The sequence below is a fragment of the Monodon monoceros genome, unplaced genomic scaffold (assembly GCF_005190385.1).
Source record: "Monodon monoceros isolate NGI ecotype Baffin Bay Population unplaced genomic scaffold, NGI_Narwhal_1 Super_Scaffold_11, whole genome shotgun sequence".
Taxonomy (NCBI): domain Eukaryota; kingdom Metazoa; phylum Chordata; class Mammalia; order Artiodactyla; family Monodontidae; genus Monodon; species Monodon monoceros.
The window spans coordinates 83,875,306-83,899,173 of NW_021703767.1; the positions used below are offsets into that span (position 1 = coordinate 83,875,306).

The window sequence follows — 23,868 nt, forward strand, 5'->3', positions numbered from 1 at the left end:
TGTGTGTGTGTGTGTGTGTGTGTGTGTGTGTGTGTGTGTGTGTGTGTAGGTACACGGAGAGCAAAAGATAAAGCAAATGTGGTAACATATAAACACTTGGGATTTATAGGTGAAGGGTACTATTCTTGTAGCTTTTCTGTAAGCCTGAAGTTATGTCAAAACAAATCCAAAGTATGTAAAATGGTGTATAATAAAAAGCTGTCACCATCCTGCTATCCTGTCCCTGTCTTGGAGCCAACAACTTTTCTTTCCCAGAGGCTATTGCTACATACATAAGCATGTATGTTTTGTCTTTCTCCTATTTTTACACAAATGATAAAATAATAACCACAGTTCTGCACATTGCTTTTTTCACTCATCAATGAATCTTAATATATGAGTACATATAGTGCTGTCTCATTCTTTTTTTAGTGGCTGCACAGTAATCCATTAAATGTATACCCATACATTTATTTAACCAGTCTCTTTTAATTAGTTTGTTATTTCCAACAATGAAACAATAAGTTTCCTTAATCAGGCATCATTTCAAATATCTGTGAGTATATCTTGGGTGATTTCTAAGAAATAGCTTTGCTAGTTTCAAAACTTTGTGAATTTGCAATTTTGATAACTATTACCAAAGTACTCTGCATAATGGTTGTACCAATTTTCACTCAATAACGATAACACTCTCATGCCCCTAACTAATTACAGTGTTATTAAACGTTTGATATATGCTAATGTGACAGGTGAAACATGGTATATCATTATAGTTGTATTTTTTATTTATTTATAAATTTATCTTTTTATTTATTTATTTTTGGCTGCATTGGGTCTTCATTGCTGCGCGTGGGCTTTCTCTAGTTGCGGCGAGCAGAGGCTACTCTTCATTGCAGTGCGTGGGCTTCTCATTGCGATGGCTTCTCTTGTTGCGGAGCACGGGCTCTAGGTGCATGGGCTTCAGTAGTTGTGGCATGAGGGCTCAGTAGTTGTGGCTCACGGGCTCTAGAGCACAGGCTCAGTAGTTATGGCGCATGGGCTTAGTTGCTCCGCGGCCTGTGGGATCTTCCCGGACCAGGACTCAAACCCGTGTCCCCTGCATTGGCAGGCGGATTCTTAACCACTGTGCCACCAGGGAAGCCCTATAGTTTTAATTTGTATTTCTTTGATTTGTAATAAGGTCAAGTGCCTTTTACATTTATTTACATTTCCTATTCTGTGAACTCCTCATATTCTTTTTTTTTCTTTATACTTGTTAGTTTCCCCCTTAGCTTTATTGAGGTATAACTGACAAGCAAAATTGTATATATTTAACATGTACAATGTGATGAGTTGGTATATGTATACATTGTGAAATTACTACCACAGTCAGGTGATGAGAATACTTAAGATCTACTCTCTTAACAAATGTCAAATATACAATACAGTATCATAATTAGAGTCACCATGCTATACATTAGATCCCCAGAACTTATTCATCTTATAACTGAAAGTTTGTTCCCTTTGACCAGCATCTCCCCTTTTTCCCCCACCCCTCAGCTCCTGGTAACCACCATTTTACTCTCTGTTTCTATATGTTTGACTTTTTTTTTTAAATTCCAAATATAAGTGAGATCATACAGTATTTATCTTTATCTGGCTCATTTCACTTAGCATAATGTCCTCCAGGTTCATCCACATTGTTGCAAATGGCAGGATTTCTTTCTCATGGTTGAATTATATTCCACTGTGGTGTGTTTGTGTGTGTATAATCTTCATTCATTCATTCAGTCAACAGATACTTATGTTGTTTCTATATCTTGGCTCCTGTGAATAATGCTGCAATAAAGGTGGTAATGCATATATCTCTTCAAGATACTGATTTTGTTTCCTTCAGATATATGTCCAGAAGTGGGATTGCTGAATCATAGAGTAGTTCTATTTTTAATTTTCTGAGGACTCTGAATAATGATGTTTTCCATAATGACTGTCCAATTTACATTCCCACCAACAGTGTACAAGGGTTCCCTTTTCTCCACATCCTCACCAACACTTGTTATCTTTGTCTTTTTGGTAATAGCCATCCTAACAGGTGATACATCATTGTGGTTTTGATTTGCATTTCCCTGATGACTAGTGGTGTTGAGCACCTTTTCATGTAGGTGTTAGCTGTTTGTATGTCTTCTTTGGGAAAATGTCTATTTGGGTCCTTTGCCCATTTTTAATTGGATTATTTGTTTTTTGCTATTGAGTTGTATAAAGTCTCTCTACATTTTAGATATTAACCCCTTGTCAGACATATGGTTTGTAAATATTTACTCCTATTCAGCAGATTCCCTTTTCATTTGTTGATAGTTTCCTTTGCTGATGAAGCTTTTTAGCTTGATGTTGTCCCAACTTCATTTTTGCTTTTTTTGCCTTTGGTTTTGGTGTCATATCTAAAAAATAAAAAACCAATGTCAAGAAGCATTTTCCCTATGTTTTCTTCTAGTGGTGTAAGGCAGGGTCCAGTTTCATTCTTTTGTATGTGGATGTCCAGTTTTCCTAACAGTACTTATTGAAGGGACTATTCTTTCCCCATTGGGTGCACTTGGCACCCTTGTCAAAGATTAGTTGATCATATATGCGTGGGTTTACTTCTGGGCTCTCTATTCTGTTCCCTTGGTCTCTTCATATTCTTTGAAGCTTTTCTCTTGCATTATAGATCTTTTTTCTTATTGATTTGTAGGAGTTATTTATATATTAAGGAAAGTAGACCTTCATCTGTGATAAGAGTTATAAAATTATTCCTAGTTTACTTTTTTTCTATATATATGTTTAGTTGTGCAGATTTTCAAAAAACATCATGTAGTTGAATTTATCACTTCTTTTTCTGTTATAGTTTCTGAGTATTGTGTTACACTTAGAAAAACCTTTCCTTCTTTAAGATATCCTATGATATATTCTAGCCCTCTTATGATTTCATCTTTTATATTTAATCTTTTATCCATTTGGAACTTATTTTGATATTAGGTATGAGGAGTGAGTAGGGATTCAACTTATTTTCCCCCCAGAGGGCTTGCCACTTGTCCCAATACCACTCTTGAATTATTGAGTCTTAAAATCTAGACTGAATGTTGAATTTTATCAAAGACCTATTAAGCATCTATGAACATGATACAATTTTTTCTCTTTTAAACTATTAATAAGATTAATTAGTTATATTAATATTGAATCTTCTTACATTTCTGTAATAAACCTTAATCATGGTGTATTACTCTTTCCATATGCTACCAGATACTTTAGTTAGTAATATACTTGGGATTTTTCCATTAATATTCGTAAGTGAAGAAATTGGACTATAGTTTTGTGTGTGTGCGTGTGTGTATGTGTGTGTGTGTGTGCTATCTTTGTTAGATTTTGGTACCAATGTTATGCTCACCTCATAAGATTTTGGAGGACTTCCAATTTTTTCTGTGCTCTGGGTCAGAATTAGTAGCATTGGGGTCAACTACTATTTACCATTTTGGTGGAGTTTCCTTGTGAAACAAGGTGAGTCACGTGCTTTGGGGATGGAGGTGAAGGTGGAAATGAAGGCAGTAGGAACGATAGGTCTTTGATAATATTCTCTTGTTCTTCTGTGGTAATGGTTTAATTAGATTTTCTATCTCATGATCTATTTGGGTAAACTGTATTTTCTTATCTTGAACAGCATCCATTTCATCCAGGTTTTCAAAGTTTATTTGATTAAAGTTGAGCAAAATAGTCTCTTACAAATTTATAATTTTGTCCTATACCTGCACCTTTTCCCCACTTACCTTTTTTTTTTCTTTTTAATCATAGCAAGTGTGCATTTCTCCCCTTCACTTCTGATTAGATTAGTTACTATTTTTTTATTGATTTATTTTCTGAACTCCTGGACTTATTAGTGCTTCGATATTAGTTTTCTTATTTCATTTATTTCTTTAACTTTTTTTTTTTTTTTTTGCTGTACGCAGGCCTCTCACTGCTGTGGCCCCTCCCGTTGCGGAGCACAGGCTGCGGACGCGCAGGCTCAGCGGCCACGGCTCACGGGCCCAGCCGCTCCGCGGCAGGTGGGATCTTCCCGGACCGGGGCACGAACCCGTGTCCCCTGCATCGGCAGGCGGACTCTCAACCACTGCGCCACCAGGGAAGCCCCATTTATTTCTTTTTAAAAAATCTTTACTACTTTATTATGCTTTATTTATGTATTTTTTTCTAACCCTTAAATTGGATGATTAATTTACGTTCACTATAATTTTCCTATAAGCCCGGCTTTAGTTAAATCAAATAGGCATCTATATGTAGTGTTTTCATACTTTTGTTTTCTAGATATTCTGCAATTCGGTTTTGACTTCCTCTTTTCCTCAACAGTCCGTTAAAACACTTTTATAAAAGCTCAGGGTGGTTTTAAATTTAATTTTAGTTATTTATTTTATTTTATCCATTCTTGAGATCACTAGAGAATTTTATCTTGCTCTCCACTCCATTTGACTTTTTCCCCATGACTCTGCCTCGCCCACTTCCTTGCGGCTTTAATAATAATGGTCAGGAGCAGTGTTCCAGAACGAAGGAACGCCGAGGGCCAAGGGAAGAAACAGCGTTCCGAGTCCAAGGAAGGCTGAGGACATAGCCGACCCCGCCTCCGGTTGGCGCAAGGGGCGGAGGGAGCGGGGACCGCACCCCCGCGGCACGCGGACAGACTGGCCAATCGCCGCAACCCAAGCCCTGCTCTGTTCTTTGATTGGTTTTGGTGGAGACGCCCCCACCACCCTTCGGTTCGCCTATTGCTTGGCTCTGACCTGGACGGTGGCCGGCGGAGGACAACAGGCTAGCAGAGCGGAGGCAAGGTTTTGCAGTGAGTGGGATACAGAGTCTAAGCGTCGGAGAGTGACGGGGCTGCAGGGACATGGCGGCGGCCTCTGCGTTGTCGGTCCTGCTGGTGACGGCGGAGAGGAACCGATGGCAGCGAGTCCCGAGTTTGCTGCTGCCGCCGAGGTAACGGCGGGTGGAGGGGCGGTGGATCAGTGTCGGGACCGGGGATGAATGGACTCGTGCGGCGTGAGAGGCGCGGAGGGACCGAGGGTAGAGAGGGAGGAGGGGAGGACGGAAGAAAAACTCCAGCCCAGTCCGGGGGAGGTTCTGCTTTCAGTCTCGGCATCGGGAGGGAGACACACACTTTCTTCTCCCTTCCACACATCCAGCCTTCAGCATTCTGCCCATTTTTGTGGAGTGGGGGAGGGGTGGAGGTGAGCCTGCCGTCTCCATGCTCCCCTCGCCATAGGGGCAAGAATAACGCTTGTACAGCTCCTAATCATTAACACTGTGTTTTCACTGCATTCCCTCTTTGGGGAGCGTTGTTATGATCCCGCTTCTGGTGAAGTCCGAAGGGGTCAAAGACTTGCCCTAGTTTACACTAGTGGTAAGAAATGGCGCCAGGATGCTGAAGACTCTTGGAGTTCTTTCCTTTTGCTGAAATGAATCAAGTTAACAAAAGCAAATTTGTCTCCGGAGAGCTGAGAGGTTTTGCCAACAGCTTTGTACACACATTTGAACAAAGCTATCAGATGGCTCACTCTAACTAACCTGACTCCAGATCAGTTTCAGATTTTAAGCTTCGGAGACAATTACTGGCAGTGAAGACACCCTCAGGTTTCCAGGTAGCAAGCTTCTTTAGCTTCCTTTGCCTTCTCTTCCCTCCTCCTCCATCATTCTGGAAGCATAGTATAGCTTAGTGCTGAAGGGCACAGACTCTGCACTCAGAAGGCAGGGGTCTCAGCTTTGCTACTCTGGGTGTGTGAGTAACCTTGAGAAAGTTAATTATCCTCAGTGCTTCAATTTCTTTACCTAGGAGGAGGTGATGATACTATCCCTAGAAGAGATAATACTAGTGCCTTAGAATGTGTGAATTAAATGAATTAATATTAATGTAAAGAGGCTTAAACAGAATCTGATGCATATGAATCAATCCATAGATGTAGCCTTTGCAGACTCAATGATTTGCCTTAAGTTTTTTTTATTGCTTTTATTGTCCAAAAGTTATTGTATGAATGTAGATTTTTAATTACTTAATTGTAGGACTAGCCCCAGAGCAAAATATGACAGTTGATGAAAGCAATGTTAGTGCTCTTCTTTTCCTCCTGATTTTTCTTTTCTTAGGTTTCCAGGGCTCTTCAGGATATTACACAGACCCATTTTCTCTCACTTCCCTCTCCCTCTCACATCTTAGCTATTATGTATAGAACCATCCTCAAGTGGTTGCCACCCTGGAAAATGTTAGAGTTAATGGCATGTAGAATTAAAATCTTATCAGTATATAGGGTGTTTACATGTCTTTTTGTGTCATGATTTTGTAGTAACTCAGCAAAGAAATCTAGTCTAGTGATGGAATTTTAAAAACGAGAAGAAACTGGTATAGAAATTCTTGAATCAGGATGGAATAATCGCATGGAAGCAACTTCTTAATGTTTTTTAAGCCATTTTAAATTGTAGTGTAGATAATGGTGAAAAATGGAATAGACCAATCAGAACGTTGCTGGGATAGAAGATTATAGTTAAGTGGTGTGTGTGGGGGAGGTGGTTGTCTCTTGGTTTTCACTGGAAAATGGCAGAAGAAAACTTTAGTTCATCAGTGTCCTTAAAACTGAATCAGAGTCTTAAGCTGGGTTTACCAAGAAGCAGCCATTTTATAGACACATTGCCCAGGACAGGCCTTGAATCTTATTGGTAAGCGTATCTGAAGATTGTGATGGGAAGATGCTGTGATTCCCCACCTCCCCACTGAAGATCAAGAAAGCGAGGTCAGTTGATTGGAAAGATGTGGGAAAGCAGTAGCCTCCTGAGAAAGCCATCTTGTGGAACTCAAGTACCAAAGCTGTGGGTCTTCCCAGGACATTTTATTTAATAAAATGGAATAGAACAGGAACTATCGAAACATAGGGGAAATTTTCTTGCATGAAACTTCTGTGTGTGTACTGGCTTGTGAAGTCAAACATAGTTTTTACTTTGGGATCTGGTGTAAAAAGTTTGAAAACAAGCTGAACTGGAAGATCTTGAAGTACCTTGGCTTTCTAATTGTTTCTGACTCCGTGGTCATTTGCCAGCCTCAGGAATGAGCCGGTTAGGTGATCCGCTCAAGGACACTTAGTACCAGGGAGAACAGCCAGAACTGTAACTTTTGATTTCTAGATTCGTTTTCTTCCCACAAAGTAAATCTTACTGAATCACTCTGTAGGCTTAAGGTTTAAATGTAACTAAAGTCATATCTAGACTTGGTTGCAAGTTTTTAAAAATTGAGATTCTTTTGAGAGAACAATGACAGATCTTACATATCCTGTTTAATCATAATTACATTTGGATTCATTTTATAGGGGATGGACTTGGAAGCAAAGAGCCATGAAGTATGCAACTACCACAGGTACTGACACCCTCTTCTATTTGGCCTTGTTTCAGGTTATGAAGTAAGAAAGGGAAATGTTTAATTATTTAATGTGTGCATAATACAATTAGTTTTTATATACTGTCAAAGTTTTGAATTTTCATGATTACTTTCTTTGTATTGAGTCAATGGTTTTCACCTCTTACGTTAAATCTCTCTTGCTTTTGAGTCTAAAATATATAGGTAAATAGTTAAGGACATTTTATGTTTATGTTGTTATTTGTTTGACCCTCTTTAGTGTATTGAATTGAAAAAGCATAAATATGATGGTCTAAATCAGTGCTTGAAAACAGTTCTTTCAACTAGCAGGAATTTTTTTTTTTTTTCAAAAAAAGTGTTACGTAGAGTTCCCAACTGTAAACATTTAAAAGTGTAACTTGCGGTTGACTGAGTGTAGCCCCCTCTTCCAACATATACCTGCATGCTTCACCCTAGCACTCCTTGTGACAGCTTGGGCTCTATAGATCCCTGTTGAAAAACATAGTTTTTTGTTTTTTGTTTGTTTTTTATAATGACGCTGAGCTTTTTTTCTTTTTTAAAAAAATATTTTTTGGCTGCGTTGGGTCTTAGTTGCGGCACGCAGGATCCTTCATTGCGGCGCGTGGGCTCTTTGTTGTTGTGCACAGGCTTCTCTCTAGTTGTGTCGCGCGGGCTGCAGAGCACGCAGGCTCAGCAGTTGTGGCGCGCGGGCTTAGTTGCCCTGTGGCATGTGGGATCTTAGTTCCCCGACCAGGGATCGAACTGGCATCCCCTGCATTGTAAGACCGATTCTTAACCACTGGACCACAAGGGAAATCCCAAAAAACATACTTTGAAATTATATAAAACTTTATTTTTTGAGAAATATAAATATTATAAACTGTCAAAAACATTTATTTCATGTGTGATGATGGAAGTGTATTTTATTTATTAATACAATAACATGTCATATGATACTGATGCCAGTGAACTGGCGCAGTATTCATTTATATTGCAAGAACCACACACGCCTGTGTACAGAGGGATAGAGGCAGTGGAGCAGAGTGATGAAGAGCTCACATTCTGGAGTGAAGCTAACCTGGGTTCAAATCCTGGAGCTACCATTTTTTTTAGCTCTATGGTTTCAGGAAAGCAGTATCTCTTTCAATCTTAATATCTTCATTTTTAAAATTGAGATAATAATAATAGCCTCTACTTCATTGGATGGTTGTGAGGATTTAAGTCCAAGTTGAGTGTTTAGCAGAGGACCTGGGGCGTAGAGAATAGGTATTAAAGTTTAGTTATTATTAACTGTGCTTTTTTTTTTAGCTATTGTAATTTGATCTTTGACATAACAAAACATCTTTTAATTTTATTTTAAATTGAAAAAGTTGAGTAAGAATTTATTAATAAGAGTATCTTGAATTTCGTGACTTCTAAAGGCTTTTTAACAGTTCTCCCTGATCTGATCACACTGGCATTGATTCTAATCGAGGTCAAAATGGAAAGGCAGCAGAAACTAACACACCATTGTAAAGCAATTATACTCCAATAAAGATGTTAAAAAAAAAAAACAACCCACAATGAGGGGGTACTTCCCTGGTGGTCCAGTGGTTAAGACTCCACACTCCCAATGCAGGGGGCCCGGGTTCGATCCCTGGTCTGGGAGCTAGATCCTGCATGTATGCCACAGCTAAGAGTGTGCATGCTGCACCTAAAGATCTCGCACATCGCAACAAAGGATCCCACATGCCGCAACAAAGATCCTGAGTCCCGTAGCTAAACCTGGTGCAGCCAAAGCAAACAAAAAAAAAAAGGAACGGCAAAGAAGATAACTTGGTTTACCCAGAGAGGCAATCTGCAATAAAGACAATAGAGACACTATAAGTTAAAGTGACCCTATCTCTGCAAAGGTCTAACTTTACCCTACACAAGTAGCAACATCTACAAATATTGGACATTGAAAAGAAATGCACTGATATTAGCTAAAATAGTTATTTGAGGCTTTGTTATTCTGATTTTACCGAAACAAATGTTTATAACCTAGTTAATATGATAGAATATTTACATTTGGCCCTCTAGTATCCACAGGTCCCACATCTGCAGGTTCAACCAGCCAAGGATCAAAAATATTTGAAAATTCCAGGAAGTTTCCAAGGCAAATCTTGAATTTGCTGTGCACTGGCAACTATTTATATAGCATTTACATTGTACTTACAACTGTTTAAGTAGCATTTTTAAAATATTTATTTATTTATTTATTTATTTTTGGCTGCGTTGGGTCTTCGTTGGGTCTTCATTGCTGTGCGCAGGCTTTCTCCAGTTGCGGCGAGCAGGGGCTCTTCCTTGCGGCACACGGGCTTCTCATTGCAGTGGCTTCTCTTTGTTGCGGAGCATGGGCTCTAGGCATACAGGCTTCAGTAGTTGTGGCACATGGGCTGAGTAGTTGTGGCTTGCGAGCTCTAGAGCACAGGCTCAGTAGTGATGGTGCATGGACTTAGTTGCTCTACGGCATGTGGGATCTTCCTGGACCAGGGCTCGAACCGATGTCCCCTGCACAGGCAGGGAGATTCTTAACCACTGTGCCATCAGGGAAGTCCCTGTAGCATTTATATTATATTAGGTATTATAGGTAATCTCGAGATGATTTGAAGTAAACTGGAGGGTATGGGTAGGTTATATGCAAATACTACACCATTTTATATAGTATTAGTATTTATGCATCTGCGGGTTTTGGTGTCTGCAGGGGTCCTGGAACCAGTCCACCATGGATACTGAGGGACAACTATATTTTGCATTCTCATTCCTTAATTCCCCAGTAACATTTGTATATGCTTTTCATGGTATTTTAAACAGGACGAAACATTACCAAGGTCCTCATTGCAAACAGAGGAGAAATTGCCTGCAGGGTGATACGAACAGCCAAAAAAATGGGTGTACAGTCTGTGGCTGTTTATAGTGAGGCCGACAGGAATTCCATGCATGTTGACATGGTACGTTGTTAAAAACTGGAAGTCAAATTTTGTAAGTGATTGTATTTGTTTATTGTGTCGGTATTTTACTTCTTTGTTGACGGTTTATATTTGCTAGTATTAACAGTGTCTAAGTAGGTAAGTTCAAACTGCTCACTAAAAATTTATCTTGGGAACCTTTTCCAAACGTAACACCAGTGGAACTACACTGTGTGCCTAGTGGTGTAGTTGACTTCTAGGCAAGGTCCTGTCTCATCAAGGATTGGTTAAAACGGTTCAGAGAAGGTGGCTGACCCACAGATCACACTGTCAGTGGCGCACATCCAGATCCCTGATGTACCAGGAGAAGGATCGAGGTCAGTCTTAGCAACTACCAGTTACTGGCCAAGGGATCTTAGACAAGTCTTTTAATGTTTCTGAGCCTTGGCTTAACTGTAAAATTATGAGCAGCTTCACCTGGGCTTTCCACACGGCCACTTTCCCCTTGAATTCTGTGCAGGGACTATCTCAAACCAGTTTTGCTCCATTCCAACCTCTGACTCTCCCTCTACCACCTATTCTCAGCAGATGATCTTGAGTCACAGAGGACGTAGAATTGAGCTTCCTGCCACAGAATCTGCTCACTGCATCTGCATCTGTCCTCTTCCCATCCAAGGCTAGTTGTCTTCCTGTGCTGTGGAGTCCTTCTCCTCTCCCCTGTTAAGAATCTTCCATTTTCTTCTTTTCTCATTGTATACTGTCACTCTAGATCATATCATCAAGTCCTGTGGCTTTGCTAAAAACTTCCAAATGTCTATTTCTAGCCCAGGCTTTCTTTTGAACATGATACATGTCTATCCAGCCTCCCACTCAACACCTCCACCTGCATGGGCACCAAATCAATGTGTCTGAAATTGAACTCATCACCTTTCATCTGTACTGAGCATGCTTTTCTTGGAGACTTCCCTAACCCAGTAGGTGGCAACACCATCGCTCATAAAAATAGTAATGCCAGAGATCGGGGAATCTTTGAATATCTCGCATCTTCCTCCCCTCTCTACATCCTTCTCCCTTCCCCATCTAGACAATCTCCAATTGCTGTTAATTCTGCTTCTCAAACATTTCTTTCCACTTCTTTCTGCCCTCTTCCACCTGCACCTTAAGTCAAAGCCACTGTCATCTTCGCCTGGTCAAATGCTGTATGTAGCCTTGTATGTGGTCTCCCTACTTTACCCTTGACCCCCTCCCACAATATTTTCTACACTTAAACCAGACTGATAGCTTAAAAATCAGATTTTTTCATGATACTCCTATGCTTTAAATGCTTTAAACCTTTTTATCATCCTCCAGATTATCAATAATTTAAAAGATGGATAATATTCAGTGTTGGTTAATGTGGTTAGAAATTAGGTTATTGATGGAAATGTATGTTAGTGATACCATTTCAAGGGATGATTAACCAGGAGCGATTAAAGTGTCATATCTTTCACCCAGCCCTGCAAACACTCCTCTAGATCTCTGTCCAGAGACATACACATACGTGCACCTAGAGGCATGCACAAGATGCTGCCGGCATCCTTTTGCCGTTACAGCTTAAAGGTCCATGTAGAGACACCTGATTAAATGAACTATGGTACCTTCATACTGTGGGACATTATGCAGTTATTCTAAAAAAAATGAGGTAGACGCGTGTACTAGCAAGGAAAGAGCTCTCAAGACATACTGTTAGTGAAAAAAGCAATTGCAGAAGATGACTCTAGAGTTTGATCCTACTGGTGTAAAAACAAAAACTAAAACTGTTGTATGTTTATATAAATATATTCAAATAAATAGGAATGTGGATATGGAAAGGTATGTCCCAAACTGATCATAGAGGTTATATCTGGAAGGAGTTTAGAATGAGGGAGAGGGGCAATGCCAAAGGACTCCTTTGCTTCTGTATTATTGTTCACAGTCTTTAGAATGAGAATGGATTTGTGTATTGTGGAATTAAAAGTTTAAATTAAAAACACAAAAAGTCTCATCATGTGTCCCCTTGGGAGACCATCCAAAGCTTTAACCTCCCACAAGGCCCTCTGAAATCTGCATTCCCGTCTTCCAGTCACATGTCTGGTCCCTGACACCTTATTCATTGCTCCAGCCACACAAGCCTCCTTCAGTCCCTCAAATGAGCCATATTTCTTCCCACCCCAGGACCTTCGTATGTGTTGTTTTCTCTGCCAGTGAGGCTTGCCCCCATCTCCATTCCTGTTCCGAACTCCACCCCCTCCTCCTGTTTGCCTGGCCAGGTCCCAGGTCAAGGAGCCCCTTGACCTTCCCTCCCAGCCTTTCCCTGACCAGACTAAACCTGATCCTCTTCCTCTTACCTGCATTGTGTCCTCTGTTTTTCCTTCTTGGCCTTTATCACAGCTGTCGTTAAGTGTGTGAATGTATGTTTGATGTTTGTCTCTTCCTCTAGACAGAGACACTTGTCCTATTTACCGATGTATAGGCAGCTTCACCTCAAAGCATGGCACATAGTGGGCATTCAGTAAGTCTTTGAATGAATGAATGATATTGTGTATCTGGTCTGCCTCAAGGGGTGCTATGATTATATGAAAGTTTTAAGGGACAATATAAAAATAGTTCATAAATGTATAGAAGGGGTATTATCATACTCTAATAATTATATAAACTTAAGGAAACTTTTATTTCTTACTGTATACATCTGTTGTATATTTTGTCTCTTGTCAAATTGTACATTTTTGGCATTAACTACATTTAAGGTTACTATTGTTGCTAATGTTAATACTGTGACTAATGCCTCTTGCCTTCTAACCCAAGGCACTTTAATTTCACTCTGTGTGTTTTATACATAAAAGTCAAGTTTTGGTACCCTCCTCCTGCGAAAGATTCCAAACTGGCTTATTTTTGTAACATAGACATGAGCTGCTGCTTCTGTTTCTCAATTCTTGCATTGTTCTTAGGAGTCAGCGTTTTTATTTATAATAATAAGATGACCCAGCAGCAGTTCTGTATAGTGTACTAGTGTGTACCAGCTGTGTGGTCTTTTAAGCATGTAATATTCCTTCAACAGGCAGATGAAGCACATTCCATCGGCCCCGCTCCCTCACAGCAGAGCTACCTTTCTATGGAGAAAATCATTCAAGTGGCCAAGATCTCCGCTGCACAGGTAAAAGAGTCATGAAGAAATTTGCATTGCAGGGACTTCCCTGGCGGTCCATTGATTAGGATTCTGCGCTTCTAATGTAGGGGCCGCAGGTTCCATCCCTGGTTGGGGAGCTAGGATCCCACATGCCACGTAGTATGGCCCCAAAAAAGAAGAAATTTGCATAGCAAAAGGAATAAGGTTTTTTTTGTTTTTTTGTTTTTGTGGTATGCGGGCCTCTCACTGTTGTGGCCCCTCCCGCTGCGGGGCACAGGCTCCCCACGCGCAGGCTCAGCGGCCACAGCTCACGGGCCCAGCCACTCCGTGGCATGTGGGATCCTCCCGGACCGGGGCACGAACCCGCATCCCCTGCATCGGCAGGCGGACTCTCAACCACTGCGCCACCAGGGAAGCCCCAAGGAATAAGTTTTGTACAGGTTACACAAAATTGCTTATTATTTACAGAACTCGTTCTCTATGTTTAGCTGTTTCCAAGATTTTTACATTTCATTATGGGATTGTTATTGTAAAGTAGGCGTGTCGCTTCTCACTCCTCAGCCACTCTACCGTCTTACTGAGTCCTGTGCACTTTAGATCTTTGGGGAAACAGGTGGAGGGAGGGTTTAATTACAAATTTAAATTAAGAGGGAATTCAGCTCTTCTACCTTCAGAGCCAGATCCTAGGAACATCGGATTCTTTGGGAGAAATAGGTGGTGCTCTAAATTACAAGGAAAAATAGAATCAAGAAAGAAATCCTTTTCCCTCTTGACTTCCCAGTCTCATTCTAAGGCCCCGCTCCCTGTTTTCCAATATCCCAGACTCAAAAGTTTGCTGTTACTGTATCTGTCATCCTTCAAAATAAAATAGGAACCAACTTGTGTTGAATCTTTCTTTGAAATGTCTCCAGAAGTTGTTCTTTTTAATCACACAGCCAGACCTTATGATCTCTTATCTGGACTTCTGATTCTCAGCTGGTTTCCCTACTTCTAAATCCCTTGCCCATCCAATGAGTTGTGCTAGATAGATAACTGCTAGCAGTTGTTTTTACTGCAAGACAGATGTAAGACAGATGTTTCTTAAACCCTTGTTTTATTATTATCACCTGCTTTTTTTTTTTCCTCAATAACTTCACCCCTTTCTCATCCTATTCCCCAGTGAGTAAATCTTTTGTGGTTACAAGATACAGTTCAAACTCTTCAGCCTAGCCTTTAAGAGTTTCCAGTATTTGTCAAAACTTATTTCTCATCGCCACTTGTTTCTAATGGTTGCAATGAACTTTTCTGTGTCTTTACACATCATGCTTATTTCTCTAGGCATCTGCTTATATTGTTCTGTGTGCTGGAAATGCTCTTTTCCTCCTTCTCATATCATTCATGCATTTATTCACTCAGCAAACGTTACTTGGTCTCCTCCTTTGTGCCAGCTTCTAAGCATGTATGCAGGGACTTCCAGTGGTAAAGGATCCGCCTTCAAATGCAGGGGACACAGGTTCGATCCCTGGTTGGGGAACTAAGATGCCACATGCCATGGGGCAACTAAGCCCACACGCTCTAGAGCCCATGTGCCGCAACTATTGAGTCCACGCACTCTGGAGCCTGCACACCACAACTAGAGAGAAGCCTGAGCACCGCAACAAAAGATCCCACATGCCGCAACGAAGATCCCGCATGCCGTAACTAAGACCTGATGCAGCCAAATAAATAAATATTTTTTTAAAAAGCATGTATGAAAAAAAAAAAAAGAAAGCATGTATGCAGCAATGACTAACACGGTTTATACCCTGTGTCTGAAGCTACACTCTTGTAGGTGAGGCAGAAAATAAATATTGTGTTGGCCCAAACGTTTGTTTGTAAGATGTTACGGAAAAACCTGAACGAACTTTTGGGCCAACCCAATATTTAAATGGGTAAAGAACTAATATAACTCGGAATGTTATAAGTGAGGGGAAGAAAATAAAGCCAGATAAGGGGGTAAAGACTGGTTATGAAATGCTTTTAAATAGGGTGATCAGTGGAGGCCTCTTTGAAGAGGTGACACTTGAACAGGGACCTGCCTGATGAGAAGGAGCCAGCCATATGAAGCACTTGACGAGGAAGGTTCAGCCACATGGGAGGACGCTGAGATGAGTATAAACTTGTGTTCAAGGGACAAAAATATTCAGTGTGGATGGAGTGAAGGCAATGAGGGGCTGTGTCATTCAGGATCCAGTTAGTAAAACTGAAATTCCATTAGATATTTCAACAGAGGGAGATTAATTTAGGGATTAGTTCTACCAGTGTTAGAGGACTAGAAGAGAAAAAAGTATTTTGAAATTACCTAATGATAAAACTACAGATACTGATAACGACCCCTTGGGCTGAGGAAGAGGTTGGAGGAAGGACCTTCTGCAGCTCTTGCTCAGTTCTCTATGGAGGGGCCCTACCTGGCTGCAGGGAGCATAATGAGGCTGGTTCTGGAAGTTCCAAAAGAGACTAAACACGGGAACTGCTGCTGCCCAGGGTGGAAGAACAGGAAGCCTCCCTGGCTTCCAGTTTCCCTACAGTGACCCCTGCTGGTGGAACCTGATAGGAAACCAACTGGCAAGAACAGTAATTTGCAGGGCCCTGTCGCCAAACTAACTCAGTATGGAAGGTTGGGTTTGGAGCTGGAAAACCAACTGACACAGGAAGAAGGTGGTAGATGATGAAGTTGAGAGTGGTAGAGGCAGCATCATTTAGAGCATTATAGGCCTTAGTAAGGAGTTTGCATTTCATTCTAAGTAGCTATTGGAGGATTTTAAGCAGGGGAGGGAGGTGATCTGATTTATATTTTAATAAGATCATGTGGCTGCCCGTGGGGAATAGGCTAGTGGGATGGGGCAAAGGTGGGGTGGTAACAAACACAGCAGGCAGAATAATTAAGAGTCAATTGCAGTAGTCTTGCCCTTCACTGGCACTGGAATTCCTGCCTCTTACAATTACTTTCTTGACTCCAGTCACACTGATGTCTCCCTTTTCCTTTAGCATTTGCTTTCCTGTTCCAGTCATCTTTATACTTAATTAGCCATTTTCTTGTTTAACAATTTTGATGCATATCATGACTCCTCAACTCAATTGTGCTCTGTTTAAGAGAAGAACCCACAACTGAGACTTATTTTCTCTACCTCCTAACATTCCCATGACCTGGCACAGAGGGTCGTTAATTTGAATTAATGAATATATGTGGTTGTTTTGTACTTATGTGTTTCTGCATCTTTGTTCTCTTCTTTAGAATCAGAGTTTCTAGACTGAACAATGTAGGCACTGATTTATACACACAGGTATTTAAAATATGCTTGTTTCTAAAGATTTTTAGTTATCATTTGGAGTAAAAGGCCCTTAGGAATCCAGGGACTTTAACATTATTGTCACTTTGTACTTATCGCATGTTTGAGCTTACATTAGACAGTATTATTACCGCCATTTTACAAATATAAAATGCACAGGATACGTGATACCCAAAATCATCTAGTCTCACTACTCAAAGTGTGGTCCATGGCATCATTTGGTAGAAATGCAGCTTCTTAGGCCACACTCCAAGCCCACTGTAATTTACATTTTTATGCATAATTTGCATTTTTTCAAGGTCCTCAGGTGCTTTGAAAGCAAAACTCATCTCATCATTGAAAGAGAAAGAATTAAACAAAAGTATCCTGACTCTCAGCCCTATTACCTATGTCTTTAAGTAACGACTATAGCAAATTTATGATACGTTAATTCTGGAGAATTTGTGAACTCTGTCTATCTGGATTAGTATTATGTTAGATGTTATGTTAATAACACAAACAATGAGAAAAGAGTAAATAATTTTCACACATTTTGCCTCGATATTCAAGATATGAGGTGACTTGCAACATTACAGATAGTGGTTTAGACTAAGATAAAAGCAAAAAATAAGTAATATGGGACTATTATTGGGGCATAGTGGTTGGAATTAAGTCAGAAAACTTAGGCCAAGGAAAGCTCCTTTAGTTCTTCCTGGCAGCCCTGATCAAAAAGGAAATTTGGTGGGTTACAATTTACAGGGCTCTTTAATAAGAGGATATTTATCAATTAAGGGAGCAAACCTTGCCCTCACTTTGACTTGGAAGTAGAATCATATTGATCCTTCTAATAAAGCAGCGGTCCCCAGCCTTTTTTGACACCAGGGACTGGTTTCGTGGAAGACGATTTTTCCACAGACCGGGTGCAGGGTAGGGAGATGGTTTGGGGATGATTCAAGCACATTACATTTATTGTGTACTTTATTTCTATTATTATTACATTGTAATATATAATAAAATAATTATACAACTCACCATAATGCAAAATCAGTGGGAGTCCTGAGCTTGTTTTCACTTGCCACTCACCAATAGGGGTTTTTTGGTTTCTTTGGATTTTTAAAAATTTACTTATTTATTTAGTTTTGGCTGTGTTGGGTCTTCGTTGCTGTGTGGGCTTTCTCTAGTTGCGATGAACAGGGGCTACTCTTTCATTGCGGTGGCTTCTCTTGTTGCGGAGCACGGGCTCTAGGTGCAAGGGCTTCAGTAGTTGTGGCACACGGGCTCAGCAGTTGTGGCGCATGGGCTTAGTTAATCCGCGGCATGTGGGATCTTCCCGGACCAGGGCTCGAACCTGCGTCCCCTGCATTGGCAGGTGGATTCTTAACCACTGTGCCACAAGGGAAGCCCACTGGTAGGGTTTTAATATGAGTCTGCAAGCAACTGATTTATTATGGTCTCTCTACAGTCAAACCTCTCTGCTGATGATAATCTGTATTTGCAGCCACTCCCCAGCTAGATGCCTCGCATGCGCAGTTCACAGTAGGGTTCGCACTCCCATGAGACTCTAATGCTGATGCTGATCTGACAGGAGGTGGAGCTCAGGCAGTAACACGAGCAATGGGGAGTGGCTGCAAATACAGATGAAGCTTTGCTCGCTGGCCCCCCGCTCACCTCCTGCTGTGCAGCCTGGTTCCTAACAGGCCATGGACTGGTACCAGTCTGTGACCCAGGGGTTAGGGACCCCTATAATAAAGGACATTGAATGACATGTGCATAGTGATTTTGAAAGAAGTTTGCCAAAAATGTAGAATTCTTTTTTTTTATACAAATATAATTTTTAAAGGGTATGTTCCATTTACAGTTATTACAAAATATTGGCTATATTCTCCATGTTGTACAATATATTCTTGTAGCTTATTTTATACATAATAGTTTATACCTCTTAATCTCCTATCCAAATTTTGCGCCTTCTGTTTTCCCTCTCCCCACTGGTAACCACTAGTTTGTTCTCTATAACTGTGAGTCTGCTTGTTTGTTTTTTGGGCCGTACAGCACAGCTTATGGGATCTTAGTTGCCCAATCAGGGATCGAACCCGGGCTCCTGGCAGTGAGAGCACCAAGTCCTAACCACTGGACCACCAGGGAATTCCCTGCTTGTTTTTTGTTATATTTGCTAGTTTGTTGTATTTTTTAGATTTCCTCATATAAGTGATATCATAAAGCGTTTGTCTTTCTCTGTCTGACTTATTTCACTTAACATAATGCTCTCCAAGTCCATCCATGTTGCTGCAGATGGCAAATTTTCGTTCTTTTTTACGGCCGAGTAGTATTCCATTGTATACATATACCACATCTTCTGTATCCAGTCATCTATTGATGGGCACTTACGTTGCTTCCAGATCTTGGCAATTGTAAATAATGCTGCTGTGAACATTGGGGTGCATGTATCTTTTCAAATTAGTGTCTTTATTTTTTTTAGATATATACCTGGGAGTGGAATTGCTGGGTCATATGGTAGTTCAATGTTTAGTTTTTTGAGAAACCTCCATACTGTTTTCCACAGTGGCTGCACCAATTTACATTCCCACCAACAGTGTACAGGTGTTCCCTTTTCTCCATATCCTCACCAACATTTGTTATTTCTGTTCTTTTTGATGGTAGCCATTCTGACAGTTGTGAGGTGATATCTCATTGTGGTTTTTATTTGCATTTCCCTGATGATTAGTGATGTTGAGCATCTTTTCATGTGCCTGTTGGCCATCTGCACTTCCTCTTTGGAAAAATGTCTATTCAGTTCTTCTGCCCATTTTTTAATTGGGTTGTTTGTTTTTTTGATGTTGAGTTGTATGAGCTGTTTATATATGTTGGATATTCATCGCTTATCAGTCATATCATTTGCAAACATTTTCTCCCATTCAATAGGTTGTCTTTTAGTTTTGGCAATGGTTTCCTTTGCTGTGTAAAAGCTTTTAAGTTTAATTTGGTTCCATTTGTTTATTTTTGCTTTTATTTCCTTTACTTTAGGAAATGAATCAAAAAAAATATTGCTGCAATTTATGTCAAAGAGTGTTCTGCCTGTGTTTTCCTCTAGGAGTTTTATAGTATCTGGTCTTACATTTAGGTCTTTAATCCATTTTGAGTTTATTTTTGTATATGGTGTTAGAGAATGTTCTAATTTTATTCTTTTACATGTAGGTGTCCAGTTTTCCCACCACTTATTGAAGAGACTGTCTTTTCTCCATTGTATATTCTTGCCTCTTTGTCGTAGATTGATTGACAAGTGTGTGGGGTTTTTTTCTGGGCTCTCTATCCTGTTCCATTGATCTGTGTGTCTCTTTTTGTGCCAGTACCATACTGCTTTGACTACTGTAGCTCTGTAGTATAGTCTGAAGTCAGGGAGCATGATTCCTCTAGCTCTGTTCTTTCTCAAGTTTGTTTTGGCTATTTGGGGTCTTTTGTGTTTCCATGTAGACTTCTAAATGTGGCCATTTTAACATAGGCGTTTTTGTAGATGCTAGAGTAAAATTTACACTTGAGCTAAATTTCTGGTGATTTGCCTGGTAACATGGCTGTATTGAGAGAATCTAAAAGATGTAATGGTAAGCATGCTCATTAGGCTAGTCCTCTTGACAGTTTTCTCAGGCCTTCTCTGGCTGGGAAAGAGGTAGTAGTAGTAAGTGCTGGCTGAAGATTAGAATCACTGAGGAGCCTTTTAAAGAGAATGTTGATATAGTACTGTGGGAGGGGCCTAAAGTCACCTGGAAGGGAGCTTTATGCTCTCTGGTGGAAAGCTAGTGCTTATTTTTTGAGCTGAGTGTTGTCTACACAGGTGTATTCAGTTTATGAAAACTATGTTTATAAAAGCTGTATACTTATAATGTGCACTTTTTTGTAAGTATATTATTCTTTAGTGAAAAGCTTTTGCCAGACCTCACTTATTCCCTTAGTTATCTGGATTAGCTTCTGAACATGAATGTTATGTAAAAGTGCTCCAGTTTCTTTTAATGTGCCACCAGGAATGAATAACTTTGTTTGAGATGTTTCAAAATCACTGACAAATAACTTTAATGAATATAGCAAGTTATTTAACTAAATACTGGTCATCTGTGTGGGTGACCAAAAGGAAATCCAAATGTCATAAGAATCACAGACTGGGGTAGGAAATTCTTGGTAATAAGAATTTGAAAAAAAAAAAAAGAGTTTTTGAGGGAGTTCCCTGGTGGTCCAATGGTTAGGATTCCAGACTTAAACTGCCGGGGGCCCAGGTTTGATCCCTGGTCGGGGAACTAAGATCTTGCAAGCCACGCAACGCGGCCAAAAATTTTAAAATGTTAAAAAATAAAAAAGAATTTGAAGAGTGTGGCTTGTCCCCTCCACCACAGAAAGGACACATCTCATTTTTGCTGAAGACAGAGCTAATAACAACAACAACAACTTTGGACCTGTGCATATGCTTGAACAAGCACAGAGCAGAATAGACACAAACTAAAAACATGGAAGAAATTATTTTGGCAGAGATTTAAGGGTAGGAGATGATGCCAGTTTTCTGTCTTTAGTGTTAAAGGCATATTAGTCCTATGGGATGAACAATCTAAACAGGCTTACAATCCTGTGATCCACCCGGGTGAATTGGCAGCTAGATACATGCCTGATGGCTTGGAATTAGCCCGCTGGTAATAGAAGTATTATTAGATTTCCTTTTTTTTTTTTTTTTTTTTTTTGCCGTACGCGGACCTCTCACTGTTGTGGCCTCTCCCGTTGCGGAGCACAGGCTCCGGACGCACAGGCTCAGCGGCCATGGCTCACGGGCCTAACCGCTCCGCGGCATGTGGGATCTTCCCGGACCGGGGCACGAACCCGTGTCCCCTGCATCGGCAGGCGGACTCTCAACCACTGCGCCACCAGGGAAGCCCTAGATTTCCTTTTTAATCCATTCAAATGCTCGAGGATACTGCGGTTTGGATATATTAAAGTGTTCACCCTAAGAGAAATTAGTTAAACTTCTTGAGGCCATTCCCATAATGTGTTTGAATATTATTTTTTGCAAGGAGACAGCAGCTTTTCTTCTTAGTTATGAAGGGAGAGTATTTATCTAGTTAATCAGGGTTCTGTCAAATTAAGTATCTGTTCCAAAAGAAAGGAGTCTAGCAACCAACACTTTGAAAATGAAATTAAGGAAACAGTTACATTTGTAATAACATCAAAGAAAATCAAATACTTAGTAATAAAGTTAGCAAAAGCAATTGAAGACCTATGTACTGAAAACTATAAAACATTGCTGAGAAAAATTAATGAAGACTTGTACATGCATGTTTATAACAGCATTACTCATAATAGCCAGAAACTGGGAAAAATCCAAATTAATAAAAAACAAAATATGATATATCCATACAATCTGTAAACAAATGTGCTGTATTCATCCATGTTGTGGCATGCATCAGTATTTCATTTTTCGTTTGAGGGTGAGCCACAGAAAATAGCTAAGTTTAAGAAGCCATACATATAAGGCTACGGACTATATGGTTCCATTGTGTGAGACTTCTAAAAGAGGCGAAATTAGAGAGAGAAAAAGCAGGTCAGTAGTTGCCTGGTTCTGTGAGCAAGGATTGATCATTTATGCACATGGGTACATAGGAACTTCTGGTAGAAGTGTTCTAAAACTGGATTGTATTTATAGTCCAGTTATAGCACAATTGTATAAATTTGCTAAATTCATCAAATTGGAAATGAGTGAATGTTATGCATTGTAAAGCATACCTTTAAAAAAGCTGTTAAAAAACCAGGGAGGACTGGGATGTAGACCTGTTTTACTTTGCCTAATATAAATAGTATATGACATTTCATGAAAAATGACTAAAATTAAACTTTGGTTTAAAAAGAGCAAAACTCCAGGCTGACATCAAAATGTGATTATTTAGCATTTTATTCACTATCTAGCATTTTGCTGTTTGCTGTCACTAAGATGTGGGTTTTTCTATTCACATGAGTTTCCCAGACATCTGAAGCTTACTGCTTTTATTTTGAAATGTTCTTTGGACATAACTCTTTTGAAATAGGGTTGGATACGCTTTTTATTTTTACATTCACTTGGTTAAAATTAAACATACTTAATTATTATTTTAAAAGAACAAAAATGCCCTCAGAACTATTGAAGTTGGAGAGTTGCCTTATTCCTCACTAAACCATTTAAGCCTTTTTGCTTTCCTCTGTTTCCTCCCTTTTCACTGTCAGCATGTTTCTCTTAGCAGTCTTGCTGTCATTCAGTTACTGATTTTCCTCTTCCGTGGCCTAGAAAGCCAAGTAAATAAATTTCTTAAAACTCTGAGTAAGTTGCAAGTGATGAGGTTAAGATATGAGGGGGGTCCTCTTTCACTGAAGTATATATAGACTTCAGTACTCTATGAACTTTTGTTTGCTTCTTAGCTTTTTTTTGGAAAGGTAGCATCGGCAGATAGTGACCTGAAGCTAAATGAGTTAATATCATTCTAGGGTGCTCTTTTCAGCTTTTGGATATGTGGTTTCAGTTCTAGGCCAGCTTTATATGGAGACACTGCAAACAACCACCCACTCCCCTTACCACTCTGAAGCCCTTTACTCCTGCTTGCTGATATTACTTGACATTTCATGTATATTGGGCTGGCCAAAAGTTTCATTCGGTTTTTTCTGTAAGGTGGCTCTAGTAGCACTTAGTTGTCTTTAACTTCATTTGAAACAATTTTGTGAGATTGTATGTGACAGCTGTCATATCAGCGTGCATTTGAAAAAGATTTATCGGGCTTCCCTGGTGGCGCAGTGGTTGAGAACCTGCCTGCCGATGCAGGGGACACGGGTTCACGCCCCAGTCTGGGAAGATCCCACATGCTGCGGAGCGGCTAGGCCCGTGAGCCATGGCCGCTGGGCCTGCGCGTCCGGAGCCTGTGCTTCGCAACGGGAGAGGCCACAACAGTGAGAGGCCTGCATACCGCAAAAAAAAAAAATAAATAAATAAATAATAATAAATAAAAAAGACTTATCAAAATTGCTGAATTTTTGTGTAGCCATTTTAATACTGAAGATGGAAGAAAAATAGCAACATTTTCGGCATATTATGCTTTATTATTTCAAGAAAGGTAAAAACGCAACTGAAACGCAAAA

At 40.1% G+C, this 23,868-nt stretch overlaps 1 protein-coding gene across 5 annotated transcripts in view; it reads left to right on the plus strand.

Annotated features, from left to right (window-relative positions):
• Nucleotides 1-4,777: 4,777 nt before the first annotated feature.
• Nucleotides 4,778-23,868, plus strand: part of MCCC1 (methylcrotonoyl-CoA carboxylase 1) — a 63,356-nt gene continuing 44,265 nt past the window's right edge. The window contains exons 1-4 of one of the 5 annotated variants that reach the window (XM_029214763.1): nucleotides 4,778-4,956; nucleotides 7,329-7,375; nucleotides 10,211-10,347; nucleotides 13,382-13,477. In XM_029214763.1, coding sequence (XP_029070596.1) covers nucleotides 4,868-4,956; nucleotides 7,329-7,375; nucleotides 10,211-10,347; nucleotides 13,382-13,477 — 369 coding nt within the window. In that variant the 5' untranslated portion in view covers nucleotides 4,778-4,867. Of the gene's footprint in view, nucleotides 4,957-7,328; nucleotides 7,376-10,210; nucleotides 10,348-13,381; nucleotides 13,478-16,682; nucleotides 16,753-23,868 lie in introns of those variants that run through there. The other 4 variants (XM_029214766.1, XM_029214765.1, XM_029214764.1 and 1 more) reach the window with 4 other exon arrangements.